Source organism: Protopterus annectens, chromosome 2.part0, assembly GCF_019279795.1.
Source record: "Protopterus annectens isolate FY-2018-M chromosome 2.part0, PAN1.0, whole genome shotgun sequence".
Lineage (NCBI taxonomy): Eukaryota > Metazoa > Chordata > Ceratodontiformes > Protopteridae > Protopterus > Protopterus annectens.
Window position 1 is genome coordinate 1,176,828,568 of NC_056728.1, and position 22,462 is coordinate 1,176,851,029.

Sequence of the window (22,462 nt, forward strand, 5' to 3'; positions counted from 1 at the left end):
TCTGGTATGTAAAGAACATTATATGTCATCATCCCTCACGCTATGGTTGAATACCTCTTTACCATCTCAGTGTAGACCACTAATGTTGAACTCTTCATCTCCTCAAACCTGTCTGTATACCAATGGCATTTTGATTTAAGACATTCTCTAGACTATGGATACAGTTTGCCTTTAAAACTCCAAAAATGAACTTACCCAAGAGCTACAATGCACTGAATGACAATGCTTGGATATACAGAATTCAGTGTACTTGTCATTTTACTACCATGATGTGGCCACCAATTATTATTATTTCAATATGTAGTATTTGGCACATCTTTTGGGAACAGAATCTGGCTAAGTATGTCTGACATATTTCCATTGAACATGGGGTACCTCCATTTATGCGTAATTTCTTGTTTCCTAGAAGGTGATTTTTAGTCATCATTTTTGTTTATGGTGTAGAATTATAAGAAACAAGCAAACATCTCTTGGCCAGTTTAAGAAAAATCACAGAAATTATATATATGCATTTAGTTATATAAATGCAGCCCACCACACTCACCCTAAATAAGCAATTCATACATTTTCATCAGGACACCTAAGTGAATGCAGCTGTTCTTTGGTTTTAAATAACTGTAAAGTGCATCACAAAAATTAAATTTTCTGTTTGTTGTGGAGAGCACATTCCAGCAATAACATATATGCTCTCTTTCAGCTTTTTCAGAAGTTGCATTTATAAAACTAGTATGTTGAAAATATATGTTTGCAACTTTATTATTGGTTAACATTTTGCCACTGAACATTTCCTAAGACGCATTCCCTGAATTAGCATTCTCCTGAAATGGACTGCTGTTTTTTTTTTTACATCAGCAGAAAAAAATGATATTTGTAAGCCGATAGGTGATAATTCGATACAAAGAAACACAATTAACTATAGTCCTGAAACCAATGAAATGGAAATCACAGCTGGTAGCAAAGACATCAGAAAGAGAATAAAACTTGGTAAGGATGGGAGGCCTATATAAATAGAAACTTGTTAAGAACCTAAAATGTAAGATCTAAAATCTTACCAACTAATCTTTCATGTCTGGTCCAAGCTCCCAACAGATGGTTTCCTTCATGGTCAAGCTCCTCTTCTGCCCCCTTCTTTTGTAGTTGATGTTCCAGTAGCATACCTGTAATCTTGAGTTAAGAAAGTTCTGACAAAATACCTCTTGCAGTTTTTCATAACCCAGTGCTTCTATTCATGATCTAACACACATGATTGCTTATCTCACATCCCCATTCTGCTTACAAAGAAACACACACAAAAATGCAAATGTTTGGCACAGGGATGCTTTTATGGTAGGTCAGGGATAGCTACAGATAGCCAAGGAAGCATAGCGTTAAATATAACTTTGTGGTCATTCATTTATGTAAGCAAGTGACTGACTACAGATATCTGGACAGTGTTGCATCATCCACTTACCTGCCAATAAATAGTGCGCTACACTGCTGAGCTTGTCTTCCAGAAGCAATATCCAGATCCAAGGTATTTCTTTGAAAATAATGCAGTAGGGTCTAAATACCATTTTGCAAAACAAAGACATGTTAGGGGAAAGTCTTTCTGCACCTCCCTTGGGAGTTTTATTCACTGTATTCCTGTATTTAAGTATCACGTTTGACAAAACCTAGAGATAAGTTCTTCCAAGAAAGGAAATGTGTTTTGACCATTTTGTTTAGCTGAGTATTATTCATCAACAGATGTAGGAAAACATCACCAATAGTAGACAGTAATGTCTGATATTCCAGATTTCAGTCATTCACAGTACTGGGTTACCTGATCCCTGTGATCTAAGGATTCATGCTTTGAAATTCAGGATTCTGTCCATCAGTTATTTGTGACCCTACCTCATTCATCTTATATTTTGTATACATAACTAATGTATAACTCACCATATTTATTTTATTTAACATTTGTTTACCAGGATAGTCCGACTTGGAACAAAGCCAATTTTCAGCAGTGGCCCAGGAAGAAACACTCCAGACGCATGTCTTTGTAATGTGGGAGGAAACCAAGGTACGCAGAGAAAACCCACACGAACACAGGGAGGACATGCAGACTCTGCACAGAAGGCACCCCAGCTGGGAATCAAACCAGAGAATCTTGCTGTGAGGCGACAATGCTACTACTGCACCACTGTGTTGCACCACTCTATTCAACTTGTTGCTTGGTAAATATAATCAATGTCTGTTTTTACTTCATTCATTACACTTTTGCTTTGGTGTTCTTTACATTTGTCTAATGTTTGCATGATCTAGTTATATTCTGTTTGTGCCAGTGTACCATTGTCATGCGTGATAAGGATCTTTGGACCAGCCCACGCACACAATTATCAAATAGTAAGTGTGTAAGAAAATTAACTAACTACATATAATTTTAAAAACAAATCCTTGTTCTAAAATTCATGCTTCTTCAGCATATTGCATAATATGTTTAATTACTACTACAGTCCTAACCAATACTTTACTTCACTCTCAATAATCTGTCAACCTTTTGTCAAGGTTGATTATGTAATAATGCTTCAATAATTGCTAATAATGGGAATGACATATTCTTTGGGAATATCAGAAAAAACAATAAAACTGAGGGAATTTAAGTAAAATGAATTCATACAAGAGAGAGAATATCAGATTGCTTCTATTAATCATTGCAAAAAAACACGACATTGCAATGATTTAAAAGACCATTACTCAGGAATATACTGTTTAAAGTTTTCACCGCTGTACCTGCTCCATGGTATAAAGGACAGCAACATTCCAAGCATTTTATAAAAATTTTTATTAGACAAATTATACACAGGAGCTCTGCCACTCGTAACTGAGGTCCCCAGAGTGTTTTGTGTAGTTCATTTTTGTATAATAGGCAACACTTACATCAAAATAGGCCTATATTAAATACTGTACATGGTTATCAGCAGGAATAAATGCAGAATCTGGTAATATGTCTTCATACAGCCAGATGAAAATGAAATTTTCTAACTGAGTAATTAAATTGTGGAATTCTATGAGACCAAGCAAGTTGTTCATGCTGTTTGATACTTGTATTCCTATAAAATTCAGCTGACTTTCATCTGATATCTTTGTCTTACATTGTAGACATTAATCAAAGATATAATACAAAAAACAGTGACAGTACAGACGCTCTCCAGAACAGAATTTGCATAAAAAAGATATATTTTAATAAGGTCCATTTTTTTCTCCTTCAGTCACCTAACAAAACCAGTGAGTGGTCGGTTCTTATGCCATTCCGCATACGTACAGAAGTAAAAGAACACCTAATGGTTTGCACCAAACACATAACAAGTTGCTGCTTTCTATTCATCACATTGTACAATGTGATTTTGTTTTCTTACAAATTGAAAGCTCAGTCTAATCTCTAGTGTTATTTCTAAGAGTAATATAGTGTTAATTGAAAGATACAGTACCAAAATCTGGCATGTTTCTGGTACCAACTCCATAGGTATTACTATACATGGTGGTACTAAATAAAAAAAAAAACACAGAACAGTGTTACTCTTCTGAATACAAAAGGGTTAACAGATTAAAAACAAAATGGTGTTAATTTCTCAGAATTATACATGAAAATAATTAAGGCCACATTATCTTTCTCTGGGACTTTTTCCTACTAATAACATTTTCATGTTGATTGACTGTGCTGCTTTGGAAGAAAATTTATTAACCTAGAATAGTCTAAATTTAAATTCATTTTGTTTATACATATATCTTCTGAATGTGGCTTTCCTAATAGAATATTCCTTTTTTGCAATTATTTAGAATTATTAGCCTTATTCACTGGCGAATAGTGAATAACTGCTACTTAAACAGGTTATTTGCGCACAAGAGTAAATTACCCTGGATGCTCTCATAAAAAAGTACAAAATACACTCTGTTGGCAAATCATGCAAACAGAGTTTGAACAAAGAATCCTATCTTTTCTTACAGAAAAGATCCCCTGCGTTGCGTGCTTGTGTATATATATATATATTTATAAACTTCTCACATATATACATACACACATCTATATACATATATATACATATACATACAGTATATATATGTAGAGCTCTCATTTTACTAAAGCTTAATTAAATTATATGCAGTAGTAATGGCTGTCTCTTTTTTTTCTTTTTTTATGTGAGATATTTTTTTACCACAATGAAGGCTTCTGCTTTATGATAATCTTCACTGTACATAAGAAAATGTTAACACTATACAATTACATAGAGATCATGTGCACTGTTACAGTGCAAAAATATTGGCAACTGTATATATATTTTTTTATTTTACTGGCATTGTAATGGCTTCTCACAGTCCTACCAATCTGTATTCTTGAATAATGTGGGCATGTAGTCTTTTTCAATAGTTGAGTCCGTGCCTTTGGTCCACATTTAAAAGAACACACATGACAGCAGCAGTAGCTGAGGGGGACTAAATGCAGTAGGAAGTAACAGAGCAGATGGAAGTTATTGCAGTTATATCCAAGGAGAACAAGAGAGAAAGAGAAAGAGAAAAAAATAATGGATAGCATTTAACTAATAATCCTGATTCTTTAAAAGTTTTATCCATGTTAGTCTCAAACCACTGCCGTAGCTCCTTGTGAATGGAGTCCCAGATAAACATTAGAAACAATAAGTAAATTCATATTGAGGTGCCTCGGTCTGGATCATTGCCAAGATTAAGACCAAGAGAAGGTGTTGGCTGATATGGGATTGATGACATTGTTTTGATAGGGCTTCTGAAAAATCCCCCATTGGGTGCCCGGTGCCTGAAAGGACCAGTTCGGTGGTCAGTTTGTCCTCCAAAAGGGAAACCAGCAGCTTTAGCTGACAAGCTGCGGCTCAAAGTCTGGATCTGTTCTGGAATGAAGGTTGTTGTGGTAATATGTGTGTTTCTGAAGTCACTGATCTGTTCCAGTGCCTGTCGTGTTGGCAGTGTATCCATATCCAATGGCGTCAGATCAATGGATGATGTGGAATACTGTTTGTGAGGACTGTCGTCTTCAGTACACAGACTATTCACTCGTCGATGAAGATGTTCCAAGTCTATCTCCTTATCATCCTGTAACATAAAGAAAAAAATTCAAAATACAGATACACAAATGAAAAGTTGATGACTAATATGAATGTATTCCTGTAGTTTATCGGGTATGCTTTTAATTTCTAACACATTTTTTAAACTTATGATAACTAACCATACCAAAAAGCCCCAACCTGTGTTATGAGATGCAAAATATTCTGCTTAAAAATTAGTGAATGAAATCAGTAATGGACACAAAAGTTTATAGTGTGATAACAATGACATGAGCATATCATGGATTTTAGGCTGAGACATTTGCATGTTGGCTTATTAATATACAACTCCTTATTGTTACATTACCAGACTGTTGAAAATGTTGTTTACATATTTTGTTCTCCTTACATGGCCTACTTAAATGTAACCATATCATCCATCTCTGCTGGATATATACTGCCTTACTACCCTGTAGTGTATTGTTACTGGTATAGCAGTTGTTATTTGTTCAGTAGCTGTTTGAAATTGTAGAAATCTAGTCTCTTTTACACTGTGTTGTATACTAAGTGATATATATATATATATATATATATATATATATATATATATATATATATATATATATATATATCTACACAATGTGCAGTTATGAGAAACACTTTCCTTGCTGCTGGTTTGCATAAAATGTGCAAACATTCATCCTTGCTTCAGCAGGATATAATATTGTTGCAAAAATTAGCCACAGACAAATTCAGAGTCCACACAATTGTAGGATGCATACAAATTACCGCAGGATTCAGACAAGTCCATCTTAAATCCATACTTGCATAATATGCAAAGGTTTTTCAGTATAATTTCACAAAGCTTAGCATTACAAATCATAGAATCATGTCACTGACTTTGTTCATTATTTGATAAATCAGAAAATGATATGGAAAAGAAGCAGATGGTGTTTGTAAAGCAGACACGGATTTGGCTATGGGGACAGCGACTAAATAAATAAAAACAATGAAAACCCAAATCAAGTGTTTTAAAGACAACTATATAAAAAAGCTAGGTTACACAAGAACTCTAAAGAATACTACAGATATATTGAAGTACAACTCATTTTCTGATATATATATATATATATATATATATATATATATATATATATTATTTTTTATATAAAATATATATATATGGGTCCCCTTTGGTAGAGCGAACTTTTAAATGTTCAAAGACAATACGGCCGAGACCATAACTTTGAACATTTAAAAGTCCGAACTTGAATGGAGATCCGTGTACAGAGTGGAATGGGAAGATTTCCAATTTTCGCAATGTAGTGCGATCCCGGAGTTGGTATATTTAAGTAAAGGTGTGTGCTGGGCGAAGCCCCCCATGTGGGGGCAACAGCGGTTTAATTTTTTTTGGTTTTTTCTTTCAGTGTTCAAACTATTACAAGTTCGAACATATGTTTTCAGCCATACTTGGTTCAAACTTGTAACATGTTTGATCTACTGAAGTAGATGATCCATATATATATATATATATATATATATATATATATATATATATATATATATACCTCCTAGAAAATGTCGAGTGCATTGTGGTTGTGAACAGGCTGCCAATTGTTAACTATCTGGGGGGAGGCCTGAGTGAGTATCATGCGCAGTGAGCCACATGACGTCACATGCACTCTGCCCAGTGAAGGATCCCCATCCTTAGTGTAAATAGCAACCCCTCCCCTTGAGTGCATTTACAATACTAGTTCCCCAACTGTTGCCCTTCTAAGGGGACAGTGACATCAAAAGGATCTGTTATCAAGCCATCTTCCCCACTGGAGAAAAAGGGCTCACACTTCACGATGGATATGCCAGGATCTTGCTCCCTATGGGGGTTGGGTTAATCAATGGCTACATGAGGGGAAAAGTCCGGATGTCAGTGAGAGCTGAATGGTCAAAAGAAAGATTATAATCTTGATATATATGGAAAGAAAAAAAATAAGCTCTTTTAAGGTCAGCATCTCATAAATTTGACTTACATGTTAACCTCTGGCCATCATTAGTCTCAAGAATGAAAGATCTTGGTGTATCAAATTGATCCACTTCAATAGTCTCCTGCTGCTACACGTAATTAGCAAATTCATTCTGTATTCTTACAGTCTCACACAGCTTCTGGTAGATAGCATTTTAGCTGCTCTATAGTAGTACAGTTTCTGCTTTTACTAAGCTTTCTGTCAGGGAGACTAAACATTTGGCAATGTCCCTTGCTGAGGTAGGCAAGTGGAGTATTTCTACATTCAAGTAGAGATAGACAGCATCTCTGTGTTGAGCTGGCAACAGATTTGTTCATCACAATGTTTACTGTTTATATAACACCTTTTATCTGTCCATTAGAATATAGATATCTTGGTAAAGCAGGTATGTGATACAATTCCAGTCTTGTGAATATGTATGAGATTTGTGACGATGAAATTTAAACCATTATGAGTGATGAAAAAATACCATGGATACTATAATATGACAAAATAGCTTTCATCAGTGTAATGCCTGACTGTGACAGTACATCTGTCAGTATGATGCCTTTTGGATATCTTATGTCACAGTCATTATAGATTAGATACTGACTATATTTGAACTGAAACAAATCAACACAACTACTTTGATACATAGCCTATTTCATACAATATCACAGTAGCTTTACTGCTGCGGCTGTGGAACATATTTGCAGATTTGACAGTTTATAAGTTCCACTTGAGGAGAGATTCCAATCAAAACATTACAATGTGAGTCATTTCCTCACAAGTATTCCTCATGCATTCTTCCTAGTGTTTTATTACCTAGTTGGTTTGCACAATCACTTGCAACAGTTCCTGAGAAATATGAATCTCATCACAATGCAGTGCATGTGCATTTAGAAGGTAACTTTCTTCTTTTCATCCGACCATCCTTATGTCACCATATTTTTTAAGTATTTGTAACTCTGTGCCTTGTTCAGTATTGAAGGTAAACTTGTGTAGTAAATTGTTAAGACCTACAAACAAATGAGCATATAATCCAAAAATGTCACAAGAAACATTAAATTTTAAGGTTTTGCTTGCAGATTGAGATCTTACATTACTGAATACCACACTTTGCCTTCCAGTCACCACAGGCTGTACTTATCAGATCTGCAAATCATCTGACGGAAGAGTTCATGAACTAATGCCTTTGCAACTATGTGAATCACCTGTTTCACAAACACACAGATCATGATCTCTGCAAGTCTGTAAATGCATGACCTCGTGGACATGTGAATAATGGTTTCTGCAAGACTGCAAATCATGACTCCACAGACAAGAATCATGTTTTTTGTCAGTCTATAAATCATCTTTATTAATAACATTGCAATGTGTTGTGCATGGAACTTGGATTCGCTAATAGCAGATGTAATTTATCATGCCAAATGGTACACAAACTAATCTACCCTATATCTCTTGTTGCTGACTGACACAACTTGAAATAAAAAAGTTGATTTCTTTATTTTTATTCAAATAACAGTTATTACTGAATTAGTGGTTTCAGTTTATGGCATGAATTAAAGAAAAAACTGTTACACTCTAGAAATAGGTTCAGTAAAGAAAAAAAAAAAACTTTTTATTACAAAATAATTGCTTTCATCAGACTCTGAACTCTTCACTTGCATCAGACTCTGAGTTCACAAAAGTGCTTAGTGATTAGGAATTGTGAGCATCAACACACGGACTTTGGTATTTTGCAGTATCCAATCTGCAGCTTGTATTAAGCATAATTCTAAAAGTAAGTTAGAGTTTATCAAAGTGATTAATCCCTAGAAACTATAGAAGCAAACCACAATGACAGTATAACAAAAAAATAATTAAAATCTGAAAAATAAGCTACTTAAACATACTTAAACAAAAACATATGAAATGAAACAATCATTGGAAATGACTAAACAAAAAAAAATTAATAGTTCATAGTCACCAAGCAAAAAAAAAAAAAACCTCAGAATTAAGGTATTTGGTTTGTTGGTTTGCAGAAAAGTGAAAGAGCAGCATTTCTTATCAGCTTTCATCTATCTTAATCTGTATCATTAGTTGGGCAAATGACAATCATGCATTGCACGGCACCATTTAATGAAATTGGAAATTTATATTTAGTAGTCCAACAGAGTAAAAGATGTCATTTAAAACAAATGAATTCACATGATCTTCTTCACAAAAGTAACAATTTAAAAGCATTCAATCACGGTTATAATGCAGTTAGATTCCACATGGTGTCCTCCAGCAAAAAGACAGACGTTAAATTCTGTGCAACATTCATGTAAATTTATCAGACTACAACAAAGAATCCAGCACAATCCAATTTCCAGGTACAAATACATCCAGTTTTTTTTAATTAATAACAATCTTCTTGACAACCTACTCATTGTAAGAAATATGTTAAGAGAAACAGGTTATGTCAGCACCATTCAGTCTGTGAACGTTGATGTCGATGGGCATGGGCATATTTAAACAACCCTACCTTGGTTTGCAATTTACTGTGGAGATGACTAGTAAGAGAAATTTTATTTTAATTTATATTCAATTTGTTGTCATTGTCTTTAACTGTTTGTAGGTGGGAAGGGATAGCTTGTTAACAAGTTTTACTCTGATTCATATTTGTTGTTTTATCTTTAATTTCACTGCTGGTTGATAGAACGGGATAGGTTTTACACAAGCAAGCTCTAGCCACCACAAGGGGCCTAGACAGCTATAAATTCACACAGACTGCAGAGAGGAAAATCCTGAGCATATCTAAATAATCCTACCTTGGTTTGTGATTTATGGAACTTTACTGCTAAAAAGAAGTGCGACTGTGATCGATAGTGAGCAGAAGCTACTGCGAGCCTTTGCGTGTGATAAAAAGGAATTACAACTTTTGTCTGGCTTGCAGAACTTGTATGGTCAGAACAACTTTACTGTACTTAATTTATTATTTAGTTGACTATTGCTGGTATGCTTTTTTTGTCATAGGAGTTGATTTCAATTCTCTTTGAATTCTGCGGCTACTGTTTTTGATTATTCCTTTCTTTTACAATATTTTATTCATTTGAAGCTGAATATGGATTCCTTAAATGAGTATGCAATTAATGATTTGCTAATGCACAAATATCTTGCACAGTGTAATAAATGCTATGCATATTTAAAGGTAACAGTTGATAACACTGGTGATCTGTGTTTCTCGTGTCAAAGGTTGGATGATTTGGTTACCATTGTTACAAGTAAATCTAGACTTAATGATGATGATTGCACTTGTGCAATTGGCAAGACTTGGAGAACTGTTGTTTCATATATTAATGACTGGACTGATAAAACAAATAATAATAAATAATGTTAGGCATAGAACAAATAGAACAGATTTAGGAAATGATGCATCTATTTTCTGCAAAGAACATTCAACCCCTATAAAACACTCTGATGCCCCTGAGAACTATGGAATTGTGGTTGCAAGTACTCAGCAATCTGAGGATCCAGTTTGTTTAGAAGGAAACAAAAAAGAAAGAAAGGAAGAAGTTCTCAACAAATGACAAGGAAGAAAAAGAAACTGATTAATGACTGTAAAGGAAAGAGAATATGTAGTAAAATGGATTCTGCTTTGTTATGTAACACACTGGTGACAGGGAATGAAGATATCTGTCTATCAGAAAACCCTCAGTCTGCAGAAAAAGGCATCACCTTTCCAATGGAAAAGGTAGGAAAAAGAGGCAAATCAAAGGAAAGATATTCTTGTAATTGGAGATTCAATTATTAGAGGAACTGATACTTATATCTGCAGAAAAGATAATGCACGTCGAATAGTGTTATACTTGCCAGAAGAAAAAAATAGAAGATATGAGATGAGCCTTGGAACGTCTTAATGTAAGGAAGTACGGATCCATTTTTATTCATGTTGGTACAAATGATGTCATCCACAAAAATTCTCTAACTGTTAATAGGGAATGGATAGCTCTCTTAGATGGTCTAGCTTTTACTGGTGTTAGGATGTATTTACATAAATCACACATAGAAAGGATAGTCAGGTCACTGTGAATGAAAGATTTTTTGGGTAAATACCTACATGGAAAAAATGTCCTGCTTTAAAAAATGGAAATGTGTAGAGCATCCAAGTCTAGTTTTGGGAACAAGTGTTCAGTCAGGATGGTATGCATTTGTTTAGATCAGGGAAGAGATTTTTTGCAACAGATATTTTGCAATATTTGACAAACACTAGGCAGGATTTTTGCCAGGTCGAAAATTTAACAGCAACATTTGATGCATCTCTGATAATTGTTAATGCTAGGAGCATTAATAATAACATTTTTTTTACTGGAAAATTTGATACGCTCCCACAACATTGATGTTGTTATTGTTTGTGAAATGTGGTTAAAGAGCAATGACTGGAAACCAGTTATGTCAGGGTATAAATGTTTTTACTGTAAAAGACAGTCTAACAAAAAACAGGTGGTGGTCTTATGATAGGATTAAAGATAATTATGAGACCTGTGATTATTACATGTTCAATGATAGCACAGATACTATAGACTGTGCAACTGTGACAATAAAGACAACCCTGGGACATATAATAATTGTTGGAGTGTATAGACCACCAAAGTTAAGTGCAGATGACCTAGAGGAATTCATACATTTCTTGCATGAAACACAGGAGGGAATAATAATATTAGATGGGGACATAAACTTACCAGAAACAGTCTGGAATAATATTGATTCAACAGTGTTAATAAGGAAATTATTCACAATGTATATTCAGGAACAGCAATTGCTTCAGATTGTAAAAAAAGCCTACCCGGGGTTGGAACATATTAGACATTGTTTGTGTTCCTAAAGAAATTACTGTTTCTTCAAGACAAGTTTTACCACTATTGATGTGCAGTGATCATGGGGTTATTAAGGTTAATTTGTCACTAGATAATTCTGCCAAACTGAAATCTAAGCCAGTGCACAGAAGGTTAATTACAGATTATATGGAAGGAAAACAGTCACTATGCAAAACTAACTGGAGTGAGGTGTTCAGTGGAAAAAGTACAGATGGAATGTGGGAAATTTTGAAAGAGAAATTGTTTGAAGGCAAAACAAAAAAAATGGTTTAACATCAGAATCTAGGCATTTAACATTGGGGGGGGGGGTGGGATATATTTCCATAAGAACAAGATATCTGATTAAGGTGAGAGGCAAAAATATAAGAAATGGAAGAGAGGTTGAACTACAACTTTGAAAACTTAAATAAACAAGCTGGACAAACAGATTAAGCATATTATGAGACAAGATAAAAAAAATGATGAAAATCTACATAAAAATATTGAGCATAACAAGAAGCCTTTTTATAGATACATAAGATCATACCTCTCAACTGTACAGATTTTCACAGAATGTCCAGATTTTTGCCATGTATTTTTGGTCTGTTTTTCATAAAATGTTGGTTTTCTGGCAAATTAGTGGCAAGTCATTAAAGACTTTAGTTAGAAAATAATGACAGACATTTGAATTTCAGACTTCATACCCTTCAGAAAATTCATGCTAATGTACAACCTGCTATTCTATCAACTTTCTAAGTTTGTAAGAGCAATATTTTAAAAATGTCCCTATTTTTGGGCCTTTGTCCCACATTTATTTATGGCTTTGTCCAGATTTCTTGCTCTAAGAGGTTGAGAGGTATGCATAAGATGTGAAGAGGTAAAGTCACACAAATTGATAAACTGTGTGCAGATTCTAAAATTTATTCTCAGTGACAACAGATTATAGATATATTTACAAAATCTTATGCAAAATAGTTTGGCTCCACAAAAAGGGTGATAAGTTGTCCTAGTGACATCCAGGAAACCCCAGATACTGGAATCAAATTAGATTATATTGAAAAAGAACTGCACAAACTGGGGACAAAATTAGTAACAATGACCTGAGAACACTTCAGCAAGAACTTACAGTACCATTATATCTATTATTCACTAGGTCATATAAATATGGGGAGATTCCTCAAGATTGGAGACATGCACTTATTAAACCTTATTAAATCTTCATGGGAAAGGGGAGTAGGCCCAACCCAGAGTCATTTAGACCCTTAAGTCTACTTTCATGTTGTGGAAAAATAATGGAGAAGGTAACATTGGATAAGTTATTGTCAGAACTGGATAGGCTGGGACTTGAAACCATATATCAGCATGCATATGTTGAAAATGGATATATTACTACCTGTAACATGATGTGTTCTATAACAATATAATAATAGCTATGAATGAAAAATTGTGCTGTGATGTAATTTATATAGATTTAACTTCAGCATTTGACAGGGTCATACACAAAACACTGATCAATAAATTAGTACAACTAGGTATTGATGTACTCTTGATAAGATTGACAGCTGCATGGCTTACAAATAGAACATGGCAAGTATCATGCAGCAACTGGACAGGTGAAATCCTTGGTTAAATTCAGGGTGTCCCACAGGGCTCTGTCCTAGGCCTTTACTTGTTTAGATTGTATCTTTCAGACATAGCTTTCTCATCTTAGGTGTTCTACAGTCTGTATGCGGATGACCTGAAATTGGGTAAACTGATTACATGTGTTACAGATAAGGCATGTCTGCAAACTAACTTGACTAAATTGATCATCTGGGCACAGGAGAACAATATGCTGATAAATACATCAAAAACTAAGCACATGAGACTTGGGAGAGATACATTGAAATGTGAATATTTAATACATCACACAGTGATTGAAACTGTAGACTCATTTCAGGACCTGGGTATAATGTAGATTCAGCTATGAGTTTTTCTAATCATATCAACCAATTCATTAATGATAGTTATAGAACTATAGGTTGCATACAAGATTTATAATGTCTAGGAAATAAAAAATGATGAAGTCATTGTATGCTGTTACATTAGACCCAAACTTGAGTATGGAATAACAATATGGAAACTCTATAAGAAAACAAGCCTGAGTAAACTGGAAAGAGTACAGGAGAAATATAACAAGGGCATCCATGGATGTGAAAATTTAAGTTATTATAAAAGACTAAAATATCTGAACTTGTACAGTGTCTCTTACAGATATTTAAGAGGAGATCTTATATAAGTATATAGGGCATTTAGAGACAACTATCTCTGGGAATGTTTGGGGTTAACAAAACGTACTAGAGAATCATCAGACAACCTATGTAGAAGATTCTATAGGAATGGGAAGTGTACTAATTGGTTCTCTGACAGAATAGCTGCTGCTTGGAACAGACTACCAAATTACATTAAAGCAAGTACTAGTTTAGATATTTTTAAGAACAGCCTGGATACTTATTATGGGAATAAGTGTTTTGGTATATTGGCAAGCTAGAAGGGCATTAATGCCCATGCTTGAAATATTTGTATGTATGTATGCTTATGAATTCAAAAATTAGCTGTTTACAAGGTTTTGTGCTGTTTCAATTAAATCAAACCATATGAGACCAATTTTTTTGAAAATAACTAATAAAACATAAATCAAATGTCTATTAAGTCAGCTCAAATAAAACTATTTCACTCAGTGAAATATACATAAGCTTTCAGAAATTAAATGTTCTTGTACGTCCTGAAGAAATTAGTGATTTCTGAAGATTTTTGTCTTATTTATTATTATTTCACAGTGTTTCAGAAACTGTTACTTTGAGTAAATGCAAGTACTGCTCACCAATTACCAGTACAAAAACTCATTTGTGTTTGTACCAACTATTAACATACACAGAACACGTCCCCTACCAAAAATATCAAAGTGACATATTCATAAACAAATTTATTTCAACGGGCATTAGAGGTAAGTGCTAGGAAGTTTAGTAGATATGTGGTGCTGGTGTGTGTGTGTGTGTGTGTGTGTGTGTGTGTGTGTGTGTGTGTGTGTGTGTGTGTGTATCTCTGCCTGGGTGGTCACAGTAGAGGGCTTACTTTGGGGATAGGTAGGGGTGTTTATATAGATATATATATAGATATATATATATATATATATATATATATATAGGCATGTTTGTGCATATTTGTAAGTGTATAAATGGATGAGTATGTTTGTTTGCTTGTGTAAGTTTGTTTATTTGGGGATGCCATACTTCAACTCCCCTTGATTGATGAGCAAATCCTGTGTGCTTGGGGGGCACTAAGCATTAGGGACTACTGTATAAATTACTAAGTCATTTCATAACTTAATATAACAAAGGCATACTGTACAAAAAAATTACTGGGGAGTAGGAACACTACACACCATGGAATTTCTAAATATGTATAAATCTATCTATCTAGCTACTATATCTATCAATCTATCAATATATGTAGATGTATATAAATAATTATAAGTCACTTGTAAGATTAGCAGAACAACATGTTTTGGAATATGAAAGATGAATGTTAGGAACATTAGAGACCAGGAAACTTGGTGAATAATAATCCTAATTCACTTCCAAAGCTAAACGAATACAGGTTTGGGAGCACGAAGCACAGTAGCCTTTGAATAACGCTGATTTCTTTCATAATTGATTAACCAATACCAATACTACAGAGGACACTGCTGCTGTGAAACAGACTCCCCATCTACATAAAACAAAGTTCATACTTGTCCATTTTCCAGCGTAACTTAGATTTATGGATAGAAACAGAAAACGTACTACTGGACTGTCCCTTTTACTACTAATGGACAGGGGCAGCTCCTGAATGCTTTATCCTATGCATGGGTCCCCTCAAATTATCTGTAGCACGATTCCACTTATTTTCATTAGGGCAATATATTGTTATCAACCATGGGAGGGGTAAGACCAATCTATAACTAAATGGGATAGGTTATATCAGATGCAAAGAGGAAAATTAGGCTAGGCTTAAAATGGCCCACAAGGGCAGCTAGCCTAGCACTTAACTTATGATCCTATGAAACATTATGGTCTATGAGGTACATGGGGCATTGCTCAAAACTTCTGGTCAAAGTTGAGAGGAGAACACTAGATGACACCACGGAGTCTTTCTAAATATTAGTCCACTGTAACAGGTCTTGCATCATAATGCACTTTATGAACAATAAGAAGAATAAAACTCTAATGTCTGCTATTATTATTATTATTATTATAATCATTAGGGACTTAAGATGGATAGGGGGGAAATAAGAGGCAACATCAGGAACAGTCTGTTTACTCAGGAACAGGTAAGCAAAATGGTGGTGTGTCCATGTGTGTGAGTGTGTGTGTGTGTGTGTGTGTGTGTGTGTGTGTGTGTGTGTGTGTGTGTGTGTGTGTGTGTGTGTGTGTGTGTGTGTGTGTGTGTTTGGATGAGTGCATGTACGTGGGAACTGAATGAGGCGGTGCCTGTGTTAATGCATTGCATTGGCCACCAATGGTGACTACCACAAAGGCAGCAGAAAAGGGTGTGCTAGCATTTATTGTAATCACTGAGTAACTCAGATGCATACAGATTTAATGGTAATGTGGCCACTGACTTCTGACATTACACTAAAGGCCCTCTTTGCTGTAGGCTGACAGACTGTGGGCCAGGCCTGATTCTGAATCCTGATCATTGTGTTGCCATGTCAAGTAGTTACCAAAGTGCTTAGGTGTTACCAGAAGAAAATACTTTTCTGTTATTGTATTTTAACACACATACTTGTGTGCCGCTGTTCTGTGGGACTGCAGCATATGTAGGAGAAACAAAGTTCATAGCTGTTGTGTTAGCCTGGCAGTGCTATTCCATATGAATCATTTGACTGAATGCATGATATAGCCACAAATGCATCAAGTTCAATTGCCAAAATCTTCAGGCAGTGGTATAATTCTCACCTCTGCTCAATGATGAATGGAAATGTATGTTATGCACTATATTAAAATATGGAGCTCTGGGTGTGAATGCATATGTCATCTATGTACTTCTATTAATATTAACCAAAATGGAAAACAAAAACAGTAACTCAGGCAGAGGTTGGTTCATAGAGTCATAGGTACTTACTAAGTTATTAATCAGTGAGGATCTTTAGAAGTCTAGCCATATATTCCCACAAAATGTTTAGCTCTTATATTTTATGTATGAATGATCCAGGGACAAGCATAACATTTACATATTGCCTTACCCATAAGGAACAAGTGCAGGAGTGAATTTGGGGCTACACTTCCAGTCACTCAAATTATATCTGAATAGTGTAAGAACAGTACTTTGCTTTATATGGAGAGGAAGATGATTTCAAAGATATGGTATTCCCCGTAATACATATCTATTCCTTAAATATGTTCTATTTATGTTGCAAAAGAGATTTATATTTCTTGAACAAACAGATATGTTTGCCCCACTGGACTTGTGAATATGCAATAGGTCTGACAGTATAGAGTCTGTAGATGCTTTGGATGTAATGCAGAGATCAGGTCTAAGTAGCCTGTATGACACTGAGAAGAGAGACATGGCTTTGAGATGGCCTGCATATTTTTTAGGATTTAGGCCCTAGATGTTCTTAGTAAGAAAGGTTGTGGGCACTCAAGCGATGTCAAATGTTTGGACATGCACATTCTGAAGGGGGCATTATACTCAATTGTTGTCCCACTGAGAGTGGAATACAGTGGAATGATCACGTCCCTGAATCCAAACACCATACCCTTAGGGATAAGCTGTGTAAAGAAAAAGCACTTTCTTACAATAGTGGCTCTGTTGTGATTAAATGACAGTTGTTGTCTACATAGGCTATCAGGTCCTTAACTATTGCATCAATTTTCAGCAGTGTGTTGTCAATGTGATAGTTCCAAGGGACTTCCTGCTTGCCAATGGATAGTATAATACATTTCTTGGCATTCATATTTAGTGTATGGTTTTGACACCACCTATTGGTTTGGGAAAGGTCTTCCTGGAGGATCCTGGTGTCCTATAGAGAGTTTATGATGGCACCAACTCTACAGTCATCTCCAAACTTGGTAATCCATAAACTCTTAAGATTAGCCTTGACCACTGTAAAGCAAATTTCAAAGAGGCAAGGCCTAAGAACTGAATTCACCACTAGTGACAGGTCTTGTGAAAGAGGTACTACCACCATCCTAATTTTCTAGGTTCTGTTTCTCAGCCAGTTTACTATCCAACTAGTTACATGGGAATTAACACCTGTCTGAGATAGTTTATCTGATGCTCAAGTGTGGGATGGTGTCAAATGGCTTTGCAAGGTCTAGATATGCAGTGTGTACTTATTTTGCACTCATCTATTGCTTTAATAACCTTTTTGAAGAAGTTATCCAGGTTAAGAGGATGGTATCTACCTTAAACAAATTTAAACGGTCTTGGGTCAGGAGTTTGTAAGTTGCTTATGCCCTTATTTCTTAATTCCATATTGATCCTTATCATAGACTCACAGGTGAGGCTGGTCAAACTAATATGCCTGTAATTTGTCAATTCTTTTGATGTCCTACCTTTTGCAAGGGGATAACAGTTGCTGTCCTCCATTTGTTTGGAGGCTGACATTGAATAACCTGTGTAGAAGGTCTGACAAGTCCTGTTTCAGACTGATCAGTAAGCAGCCCAGTGTGTTATTCAGCCCTATAGCAGCAGTATTCTTGCCTTGGATAGTACAGTTGTTCATGGGAGATTGGGGGCTGTATAGATATGGGTATGAGATCTATGAATGAGGGAGGAGAGGTGGGTGAAGTTAAAACTAAATTTGTAATTGCTAGATAGAATTTAACTTTTTATATTATATTTTATATGCTCAGTATTTACCATGGCTGTTTAAACTCTTAATATTACTCTTGTATTCTAACATGTTCATTTATAAGTTGTATTCTGTTTCTCCTGTGTATATATACACTTGTATGTTAATACTGTATAATGTTTTGTTTTTGTATTTTTTATCTGTGGAGCTTTTCTCCTTGGGTTTCCATTAAAAAAGAGCTCTGCTGACCAGTTGCACTAATCCAGTTAACAAATGTCAAATAAATAAATAAATAAAATGTATCCACTGGTAGATTGTCTATGTCCTCTGCATCCCAGTATATGATATTGCTTACTACTTGCTTTGTTTCTAGGGTTTTTAATGTAGTTAAAGCTGGTGGTTATCCTTTGCCTAGGTGGCAATGTTACCTCATATCTGGATTTGGTTGAGAGGTCCTTTGTGGTTTAGGCAGGTTACTTTTAAAAGCCTCAGCATATGCAGATCTATGTGTTTGATCTGATCTGTGTATGATAGGTTTGATGTGATCTTGTGTGGTACTCATAACCTGTTGTTATTTAGTGCCTTCACATGAACATTTTGTCTCTAATAGCATTAAATAACTACATCTCTCTCTCACACACACTATATCAGTTTGTTCAAATATTGGGTCATTGTCAACAAAATTCCCACATTGACTCAGGATATCCATTTCAACCAAGCTGGCTTCAGAAATGGCTGGAAAGTGGACGTCCATAGTTCCAAGTGCATATTAATGTGGGCTGAAGTGGGAGTAGTGCCTCTGGGGTCTGTAGTTAATGAATGGAGGTGGTACTGGAGATAGTAATGGTCTCAACATGGCTGCTTGCAGCTAGGAATAAATGTTCCTCAGTTCTTTCTCTCACCAAAAACACGAGAGCAGCATCAATCCCAAACTGGCTTTTAAGAAACAATTTTCAAGTTTATCAGTGATTGGCAATCTCTAGGAAGGCAAGGAAATAACGTCCTTCCACTACTTGTTTTAGCAGGAGCAGCATGGAAGCACTACTCTCAAGATGATATCTGGCAAGCAATTTCTAGCCTCTCCAGTAACTGGAAGTCTAGTCTCATATGTTACAGATTTCAAAGTGAGATGGCACAGGGGATTAATACTCTAAATGTTGCAGCACTCTCAAAGTGAGAAGAATGCTATGAAACAAAGGCTAGCTCAAACTTAAGAATCGAGAAGCCTTCGCAGTTAGATCTTTCATAACTCGGTAGAATGAGCAGATGAGACAAGACTGGGAGCAACTTCCAAAGTGAAATTTGCAGAGCTTAAGTAGGAATACGGTTGAATACGAAACTATTTATGAGCTCCTCCCACGTTATTAATTAGACTAATCAGTGAATGAAAGGAATATTTCTAACTGACCCTAGCCAAGAACTTATGAAACTCTTAGAAAAAAAATTTTAAGGTAAAGCAAAATATCAAATAATACAAACTGTAATATAATAAGAACTAAAATAATAATAAAAAAATAATAAAAGTAAACAAACCTTAAAGGAAGAAAAATCCAACAGATTTACACCAGCAAATTTTAGTTTTACAGCACTTGCAGTAAAATTAAAAAGTTTAAAGTTTGTGCAGATAGTTTGCTGCATATATCTCTTATTATCATCTTCTATCTTTCACTATGAATGGCCGTCTTGGGCACTTGCTGTAATTATAGCATTTTAATACTCTTTATTCCCTCACTGATGCCCCGTGTTTACTTCCATACCAGTTTCATTAAGTGCCACGCATTCTGTGTTAAACATGTTAAATATAGTATGAGTAGCCGTGGAAAAATCTGCATTTCCACTCTTGTGAAGCAGCTTCCTTCAGAGATTAAATGTAATTTTTCCCACATATATCTTTCCAAGAAGAATCAAATAATAACTTTAGTTAGATCTAGCCTAATCAAGGACATTGTTACAAGTGTAATGGACTTTGCTGTATGAAATTTACATTTGTCTTAAATTTAGGTGACTCATTTTGCGCCTGGCTTAAATGAGTCTAATCATTTAGTATCTGATTGAGTTAGAGAAATTTGCATATTTTCAATTTGGGCTTCTATAAGTCTGAAACTAGATTTGGTTGCACTTAGTTTGTGTCCTTTCTCCTTATTGGAGTTCCCTTGCTTCGTTTTTTAAACATCTGTCTCAAGATATATATTTTATTCTAAGTACTACAATTAGTTTTAGAGGCATAGCACTATTTGTTTGGAAAGTATTTTCTTACATCTTCAACTCAATGCTGACTACTGTCAAATCTGTAACAGCAGCATACATATCTTCATAAGAATCTCATTAACAGCTATTTCTAAGGAATTACATGATGCAGAATTCGGTTTGCTGTTCTCTAGTGCATACTGTTTACAGATAGGCTTTCATTTTTATGTTTTTAAGTTTGATATGACTTGCTTTGCAAGAAGGGCTAAAATACAGGATTTATCTTTTAAAATAATGTTAGACAGCCTTTACTTTCTTAGCCTTTTCTGCAAATATCTGCAGAACTAGTATGAGGCGGTCTGTCTCTTTTGGACAAACTCATTCCGACAAAGCATATCTTATTTGAATCTTCATGCAGTATAGTTTAGAATGGTGTCTCTGTACTCTGAATAATGCAAGCCATGTGACTGTATGGGGTATACAGGAAGTGACAGGAAACTAGTTTCAGCAGATACTTATCGGCAACACTACAGGAAAAAAACAGCAGCTAGTAAGTAGTCTGTCATAAAATGTTCTTATTCTGGCTGGCATTTTGCTGATATATTAGTAGTTAAATAGACAAACTCAGCAACTGCATCTTACAAAACATTTTTCATTTTTGACACTTCCTAATACATACATGTCTTTTGTTGTAACAATGAATAACTACATTCTGACTGGAATCCTGCATGAAGGTGATAAGTAATTCTGAGCTGTTTGTACTCTGCAGTGTTGCAAGATGGTAGGTCTACTGCCATCATGTCAAAAAATTGTTTTATTATTCAGGTTGCCACAGGAGGCCCTTCACAATAACTTGATTTACATTTAGTTTTCCAAGGAATGTGAGCAATACTTTCACAGCTCTAAGGCTGCTGTCTACCATTATAATTTCCAGATAACAGCGAGGGCATAAGTAGGATTTCTATTTTAGTACTTCTAGAAGAAAACTGCACAGATAATCACAATATTAAGAGTGAACAAATATTAACATACACACATGGATGCACACACATACACATGCACAGAAACACACAATTGAAGGCACATGCAATAAACAAATATAAGGTAAAGAGCTATACTTCCGATACACGTTTTATAATTCAACAACAGTTCTGTTGGAGAGACTACACAGTCAAGTGGTGATGAAATGTTATTAAAAAAATGAGACAGGATGACATGAAGGACTTTGAGGCACAACTGATCAGATTTTCACATAAAATGATAAAATAGTAAACTACAAGGGAAACAGTTAATATTTGGTACACAATTACAGGTATGAGGTAAAAAGAAAGAAATAAGGGAAGTCACTGTCAAGCACTTTCTTACTACCTTAGCTACTAGCTTTGTCTAAGGTTTTAGAGAAAACTATACACAGACAGGTTAGCCACTGTTAAGGCAGTAATCACCTTTTAACTGACAGTAATTATCTGACTGGTGATAATAACATAGCATTCATCCATAGCATTGTAACAAGACCGATTTTTCAAGCACATTCAAAAATCTGTGAGTCTCTGGTCTACAAAAAGAAAGTACTAACTTTGTTTGTTTGTGTATTGATATGTC

At 35.1% G+C, this 22,462-nt stretch overlaps 1 protein-coding gene across 1 annotated transcript in view; it reads right to left on the reverse strand.

Annotated features, from left to right (window-relative positions):
- Positions 1-2,786: 2,786 nt before the first annotated feature.
- GRID2 (glutamate ionotropic receptor delta type subunit 2) overlaps positions 2,787-22,462 on the reverse strand; it is a 4,699,489-nt gene continuing 4,679,813 nt past the window's right edge. The window contains exon 16 of the mRNA XM_044061387.1: positions 2,787-5,082. Coding sequence (XP_043917322.1) covers positions 4,663-5,082 — 420 coding nt within the window. The 3' untranslated portion in view covers positions 2,787-4,662. The remainder of the gene's footprint in view (positions 5,083-22,462) is intronic.